We start from the raw sequence: 8,195 nt of genomic DNA on the forward strand, positions 1-8,195 counted from the left end.
AATAAAAAAAATTTTTCTCTCATGCCTGAAACTCTTCCGATCTCCCCCCCCCCCCCCCCCCCCCCCAAAGTGATTAGTGACGGTGATGTAGAGCATAAAAATTAAGTCATCTCCCATGGGTGGCATTGTTTCAGCTGCTCTGCAAAACAGATGAGTAAACTCTGTTTGTAACAATATGGGTTTTGGAATCCATCACATCCATTGGGAAAAATGACTCATAACAGGTGCACTATGGGAAAACATTTCTAGTTTAAAACATATTGTTTTTTTTGTGTGTGAAACAGGAAGTGGAGCTGTGCAGGCGGAACAGCCTGGAGAAGCTTGGCTTGACACTGTGCTACAGGACCGACGATGAGGAGGACAGCGGCATCTATGTCAGCCAGGTAGGGACAGATGTTCCCGTTATTTGGTCCTACACACATATTGGTAAAAAAATAGTGTTATCACATTTAGCTGTTTAGTAGTAATTGCTTTTTCTGGTCACGCAATTACCTACTTCCCCGATTAAGGTCTGATAGAGACAGAGCTACATGTTCCCATGATCAGTTTCCTTTGGAGCAGGAAGTTATTAAAAGATGGCATGAAATCCCATTTGAATTCCCATCTTTACAACCTGAAGCACAGAGCAAGTAGAACTGAATGAGGGAGGAAGGAGAGAAAAACGTTAGCTAGTCAAATATCAACTCTGAATGAGCGATGCGTGGCAAAAGAGGAAGTCAGGTTTGAAATGTGATTCCGGTCCTGCCATTCTTATTCCTCCTGCTCTGATTTGTTTTAATTGAAGGTTTTTTTAATTAGCTCTGAGCGACAACCTTCACTTTCCCCCTCACAGTATGTTAAATGACTCATTTACTGTACCACCACTGAATACCAAGAACACGAAACAAAGATGGGGTGTATTACAGAGATTCTTATTCAAATTCAAATGATTTTTCCACATGGAAAAAAAAACTGAATGAATGATGAGCTTATGAGTGCTTTAAAATGTTCAATCTGACTGCAGGTGCAGTTTCAATCCCAGTATTAACAAGAGGCAAGCATGTGAAAAGTAAGAGCAGTTATGGGGATATCAATGACAGAATTACAGTATATTTAGTTTCTTTCAATCTTTTTAGAATTATATATCAATTAATCTGTTGACTCTGCCAGCTATTTCTCTGGTTTTCACCTGCTCTACTTGAACCAGACAAAGAAAATGATTGTTAATGTAAAACCTGCTGAACAGATTATAAAAACAGTCTCCCACCGACCAAACCCACGCATCTATTTTAAAATGTTTGATAAAAAAAGAATAAAATTGCAAATTTCCCTCATTAAAATGTATGAATGGATAGCATCAGAGCAACTTTAGGAAGTGCCTAATTCTTTTCTCTATTTCCACAAGGGTTTATTTCTCTGCCCATGTCGCTATCTCTCTTGATCTTCAATGCAAGAACAACAAAGTTCATGAAATTTGAGGGCTTGTATTGTTGCTGCATAATCCACCTGGGATGCATTTTGAAAAATATGAGATGTTTATTCATTCAACTAAAATAAAATCATGTCTGTGCCATAAACATTTGCGACTTATTGTTTTCAGTTTTTTATTTATAACTCACATGGTCTCTTGTATAATGTTAAGGACTTACATGTTACCTCAGTCAGTGTCAGTCACTAGCTACTAAACAATATATGAACCTGTGAAAACAAACCTGTGTCATAAGAAAAATATGAGGTTGTCGGCGAGGAAATAAGCTCTTCTTCATGAAAAAAAGGACAGACGTTTTAGCTGACAGCAGAGGTGAGGGAGCTGTGCATTAGTGATGTTTTTGATGCTGTCAGCATTGATTTTCATGTTCTTTTGTGCAGGTGGAGCCAAATAGCATAGCAGCAAGAGATGGACGCATCAAGGAAGGAGATCGTATTCTACAGGTACTTATTGTCTTCGCAGTACAGTCACACAGGTTATATTATGAACTCATGACAGGTGCCTGTATTTGATATCAGCTGCATTAACAAAAAAATATATAAAAATAAAACCCATTATTTCCTGTTTGATCTGTCTGTGTTGAGCAAACATGCCTAGTTCGGTCCTCCAAGCTGCTTGCAGGGCAGTCCTTTTTAGAGGATAGCTAAGCAGCAGGTGTCTCCAGTCCTGGCAAACATATGTATATTTAATCACCTCGTTTTGCAGGGAAATTAAAGCCCTATTCACAGTTGCACCAGGCCGTACATCATCTCTGGCACTCCGCTCTGTCTCAGTCTTACTCTGCGTCATCATGCGAAAAACACCTCGTCGTTCTCTCAAAACACACACAGTTAAAATGTTACAACCTTATTTGCAATAATTTGCAATAATTGTTCAGTTTTGGATTGTGTGTGTGTATCCAGTCTAAAAGACTGTTTGAGCGCCCATTGTTATTGTCTGTAAGTTTATGCTGACAGCTTTGAGACCTTTTTTTGCATCTGACGAGTCTCTCGGTTCCTGGTCAGCACACAAGCGCTTCTCCTTGTAATACAGAGCCATGTGGATTTGGTCATAACTGAGGACAATATGCAGTGACAAATTCAACATATCTCTAATTTCAGTGCACTCAATGCACTTCACTTAACCTACACATTTAAAATGGAAACATAATTTTGGTCAAGTTAGAAAAGACACCGTTTTTAAAGCATGCTTTAGATAACAATGGCATGTTTGTTACTATATTATTTAAAATCATTATGTGAGCATCCATTATGTTAGTTGTACCTGATATGTTGAATAAAGAATTACAAAAGTAACATAAATAGCACAAACTAAGACAAATATATGTGTAGATTTTCCGAGAAAAATATTGAAATGCTAAAATATAGTTTGATGGACATTTACTGCATGTCCTCAACTTGCTTCCAGTCTGAACAGCAGTGTGCCAACATTACCTCTCCTCCATATTTATCGTACATGGCACTCTGATTACCTCCATTCTCTCACTAGTGTTTCTGTATCCCGGTAGTGTGAATGATTGTGGGGAGCGGGGCCCGTTGTACTGCTTGGCCCTATTATCTTCCTCTGACAGACCCATTACTCTAGTGAGGAAAAGATGAATGCCACCTGTCACAGAACAGTTAATTGTGTGTCTGGATGTGCGCTGACAGCAGACTCTCGTGAGGTCGGACTACGCACTTGCAATTGACTCCCCTTACCGAGCATGGAGCCTTTCCTAGGGATTGTGTGGAGTCGGAGGAAGTGATGGAGGAAAGGGGAAAGACGGAGAGATCCGAGAAAGAAGGGTGTGAAAAGAGACTAATGACGGGAGAAAATGGGCAGCAACAAGAGGGGAAGAGGAGAGATGTGTGATTTCTCAAGGTGTGTCTTGCAAGGAACAAGGGCTAGTTGTATTACACTTATCTTTTCATTCATGTCAGTTAAATGAATGATGATGAAATTACAGGTCCTTTCTTTGATGTGTGGTTGGGACTCGCTAAAAGTTCAGTCCTTTTAACATGACCATTTATACTTGTCTTTGATGTACAGATAAATGGCTGTGAAGTGCAAGACAGAGAGAAAGCCGTTGCCTTGTTGTCAAGTGAAGAAGCAAGGAGCATCATACTACTGGTGACAAGACCAGAAATCCAGGTAAACACTCACACACCTACACTCCCGGCCCTTTCTTGAAATCCTATGTCATGTCAACTAGCTGTCTAAGTGCATTCTGCTTTCCTTCGAGCTGTCAGCAGGGTTTTCTGGAGTTTCTTTCTATACACACACACACAAACACACACGGCAAAAGACAAGTTTCTGACAAGATGTTGTGATTTCAGCTGGAGGAGGAGGTATGGCTGGATGACGAGCAACAGGAGCTTGTGGAGGAGCTGAAGATGGAAATCCTGGAGGAGAGGAGGAAAAAGAAGGAACGTAACTTTGACAGGGGAGATGAGGTGAGGGCGTAAGCTGAGAGAAATGCATCAAAATTGGAGACAAAATTATACACAACTGGATCACATTCAGTCATGAAGTTTTTTAAATCCAGTGCCAGCTTAAAAAAAAGTATGATTACGGTTGGGCTACCAGGTTGGGTTAGTTACGGTAAGCAAAATGGCAAGTGTCAACTGCAGGTCTATGACAAGACACAAACTCTGGTCTCCAGCATGAAAATCAGACGTGCTTACACGCCCATCAACCACCCTGACATTCACAACGCGACTTTCAGGCTCTCTACATATAGGGCACACTACTTACTGCATTGGCATTGGATGTAAATGGTAAGAATTGTCCATTATGAATGTAATTCCAAGGGACACTTGGCTTATCATTCTCCCCTCACAATGCACTTTGTAACATCATGATCTGCAACAAACATAAGTTCTTGCATGAATTCAAGTGCCGTTGAGGAGGACTTACTGTTTTTATTTCTCTTCATGCACCAGCATCTAGCTGAAGAAGATATGACAACAGACACAGCCACGTGCTCCTCCAACAATCAAGACAAAGACAGTGGGTTTGGTCACAGTACAGACAGTCCAGATCACCAACCACTGTTGGCTAGACTCCACAGGAGGAGCCCAGCCCAATGCCTGAGGGAGCGCTGGCGGGTAGAGCATCCACACTCAAGACGAGGGACTGTAGTGCCACAGGACACCCAGGGTCCGAGGACATTGTCCAAATGCCAAGGCCATGAAGGGGTAATCAGTATTCGCAATGGTGGCGGAGGGGTTTTAGGTTCTGAGAATCGCTTTCAGCAACTTCTGGAGCTCAAGTGTCAAATCCGGAATGGAGGCGAGTGTGGGGTGTACTCCATTCGACACAGCATAGAGTGTAGTGTCACTGAGCAAGGAGTGGAAGAAGATGGCGTAGATTGTGTTGGCGGAGTGGAGCAGGAGTTGAGGATGCTAAATGAGGAACTGTGCAGCATTGAGCTTGAGTGCCAGAGCATCATGCAGGCGCATCAGCTCCGCCAGGCCCACCAGCTGGACCCCTCGCAACCCGCGTCACCAGGACAAAGTCCCAAAGACGGAAACAAGCGACAAGGCAGGTTGGCCGACATCCATGAATACCCTGAGCGATCGGACAGCGACAGGATTCGGGAAAAGGACAGCTCCAGTGCCTACAACACAGCGGAGAGTGCGCGGTCGACACCGCTAGGAATGGAGAGATCTCCTGATCATTCTCTGAATAGACGCATCAGCATCACCAACCAGAAAAACCTAAGACTGGCTTCCTCCACACCCTACAGCCCCATCCCTATCCCCAATCCCCTGAGTACACCCAGTCGTAGCCGACCGGCAGAGCCAGGCCCTGTTATCTCCAGCAGCCCAGACCAGAGCAACCCTTCCCGGTCTGAGTCAGACCCTTCACTGCCTGCAGACGATGAGAGGTGTGAGAAAAAAGGAATGAGCAGAGATTCCAGGAGGGGGCTTCCATATGGTTGTTATCAGACAACCCCCTATCAAGGCCAGGGAGGATCCAGGCAACTTCAGGTAGGTTTGATCAAGAAGAGATGTGTCAACCCTTAAGCTTTGTTTGGAGCTCCGAGCATGAACGAAGCCGTGTCTACTCTATGCGCTGCATTATTCTCCAAAACACCAGAGGGCGTACAAACAAAATGAACTGTGAAGAATCAAAAAGACAACGATTGTAACCCATAGATTTGCCCATAGACTGTAGGTGTAATTGGCAAAAAAGCCATAAACCAACCTCCACAATGCCGAGGAGGGATTGTAATTATCTGTCAATTTATATCTCATATTTATGGAATACTTTATTGCCTTTGTACAAGCCCTGTAAATAAACAAGTCAAGTATTACATAGATTATAAAGAAACAAGGGTTGATTTGGCTGGCAAAATATATACTCAAATTAAGCGTTTTAAGACCTCCTGCTTCTAAAACGAATTGACCTATTTTGTATAATCCCTGGACATGTAAATAGTGTTTTTATCAGTGAAGCGCCACGACCACTTGCGGGGCGGGGCCTACCCGCACAATGCACCAGACCTTGATTACGTAGCGCTGGCTTGATTATGCCGAGTATAAACTAAGCTTAATGCTGATATGCCTTTGAGAGAGGCACGTCTGAAGACAATGCCCTGCTAACAATGTTCTCTCTGTTGCAGAGCTACATGCAGCTGCTACAGCAGCACTCATCCCTGGAGTATTCCCAGAGTCAGCTGAGTCTGCTCAGTGTCTGTCGAGATCCCGTTCACCGGACGGGACGCCCTGGGGAACCCCGTCTAGAGTGGAAGGTCAAAGTTCGGGCTGACGGCACGCGCTACGTGGCCCGGAGGCCTGCTCGCGACCGCATTCTGAGGGAGCGGGCGCTAAGGATCAGAGAAGAGAGGAGCGGAGGCATGACCACAGATGACGATGCTATGAGCGAGATGAAGATGGGCCGCTACTGGAGCAAAGAGGAGAGGAAGCAGCACTTGGCTCGGGCCAGGGAGCAAAGAAAGAGGAGGGAGTTCATGCAAAAGAGCCGCCTCGAGTGTCTAAAGGAGGGGCCAGCCAGTGGAGCTGAGGGCAGGAAGGAGGTCAATATCTTGGAGCTCAGTCACAAAAAGATGATGAAGAAACGAAACAAAAAGATCCTGGATAACTGGATGACCATCCAGGAGCTGATGAGCCATGGGGCTCGAGTCCCAGAGGGCTCCAAAGTACATAACGCTTTCCTATCTGTCACAACTGTCTAGCGGACACAAGCAGTACTGCATATTTCTAAGTACTGAACACTGAACCTGCATTTCAGGAACTACTGCTTTATGTAATAAACAATTGTCTGTTTGTGAAATTTGATTAATGTCACTGCTGGAGGACTTCTGTAGCATTCCCAAGGCAACTTTGTAACTATTACTTCAAGAATGTTTTGAATTGTAATACTCTATCATTACAAGATCTCAGCCATTCAAAACGTTTTGGTAATGCACTGGCTTTTGATAGGAGATGCTTTTGGTAGCATATTGGTTCAAACTGATTCACAGAAAAAAGTGCTGAACCAACACGATAACTTCATGTACTACTATGTATTGTCTCTCCGTACTCCATATTCTTGTTTCATTGCATATGAAGCAACTTCACTTGCCTCGTTCAAAGTGGCATTTTTTTATAATCGGGGGGAAAATACAATATTTTTCACACTTTGTAAATGCTAAACTTTTTGTAAGCATTTTTTTACACTGAATGTCAAATTTTCTGTGAACATTTATTTGTGCTATCTTATTTATGTTATGTATCACCAAACCATCAAGATCAGAGTTGACACTATTTGATTGTATTGTATGCCAGACCAACACAAGAGAAATTAGAAACTTTGTGAAATCACTGAACTCATCTCATAAAACACTTCTTTCATTGTGTTGATAATGTCTGTTGAGTCAGTCATCTGAAAAATTGAAAGCACTGAAAATATAATTATGCTATCTCGAAATCTCATATTATTCATGAGCTGGGAAGGCTTTTTAAAACAGTTTTACCTCAGTCAAAACCCTCGAGTCGACCCTGAACCCTTACTAAACCATAAATGCGTGAATTATGTTTAAAATGTTAAATAGATTCATATTTATATTCTTTACCGTTATTTCTATTTATTGTAAATGAATTTGTATGGTGCGTCTGATAAATGTTTAACATTAAGCGGCTACCCTTCATAGGGAAGTCCAGGAAATGTATCAACTCAAACCTGTTGCTTTTCACTGTAAAGTTCATTGAAGAGGCCTTGAGTTCAGTATTTGTTGATGGTGGTATTTGTAATAAAACTAATGATAAAAAAGATTAAGAAAAAAACATCTTTTTGATAATTTTGTCTTTTATTGATATCTATATAAATCTTCACAATGACATTTGTTTTTCATCTCCTGGACTTAAATATTTCAACAACTAGTGGATGGATTGCAAAGAAATTTAGTGCCTTTCCAACATCATCAGGTCAAACTTGTAATTTGTCCAAGCTGGGAAGCATTACACCTGCTAAACACCCACTTGCAAGCATCGTCATGCTGATGTTTAGCCCTACCACTGTGCTTCAGAGAGTCTGTGGAATCTTATTTAAACATTTTTTTTATTCAGCCTTTTCAATGCCAAAGACACATTTTCTGTGAAAATACAAAAAAAACTTACCTGACACTATCAGTTTCATGTTTCTGCTATCCTCCCCAGTGCTTAGAGTCAAACACACAGAGCTCCAAAGTTTTCAGTAATTCAGTTTAAATGTGGCTCAGTCACCATGCATTATGCATGCGGGG

At 42.2% G+C, this 8,195-nt stretch overlaps 1 protein-coding gene across 1 annotated transcript in view; it reads left to right on the forward strand.

The window, feature by feature from the left end:
• Nucleotides 1-7,792, forward strand: part of pdzrn4 (PDZ domain containing ring finger 4) — a 33,357-nt gene extending 25,565 nt beyond the window's left edge. Inside the window, exons 4-9 of the mRNA XM_031865786.1 lie at nucleotides 285-383; nucleotides 1,849-1,911; nucleotides 3,497-3,598; nucleotides 3,784-3,900; nucleotides 4,390-5,439; nucleotides 6,075-7,792. Of these exons, the coding sequence (XP_031721646.1) occupies nucleotides 285-383; nucleotides 1,849-1,911; nucleotides 3,497-3,598; nucleotides 3,784-3,900; nucleotides 4,390-5,439; nucleotides 6,075-6,647 (2,004 nt within the window). The 3' untranslated portion in view covers nucleotides 6,648-7,792. The remainder of the gene's footprint in view (nucleotides 1-284; nucleotides 384-1,848; nucleotides 1,912-3,496; nucleotides 3,599-3,783; nucleotides 3,901-4,389; nucleotides 5,440-6,074) is intronic.
• Nucleotides 7,793-8,195: the final 403 nt, after the last annotated feature.

The sequence above is a fragment of the Anarrhichthys ocellatus genome, unplaced genomic scaffold, assembly GCF_004355925.1.
Source record: "Anarrhichthys ocellatus isolate YVR2014 unplaced genomic scaffold, GSC_Weel_1.0 scaffold33, whole genome shotgun sequence".
Taxonomy (NCBI): Eukaryota; Metazoa; Chordata; class Actinopteri; order Perciformes; family Anarhichadidae; genus Anarrhichthys; species Anarrhichthys ocellatus.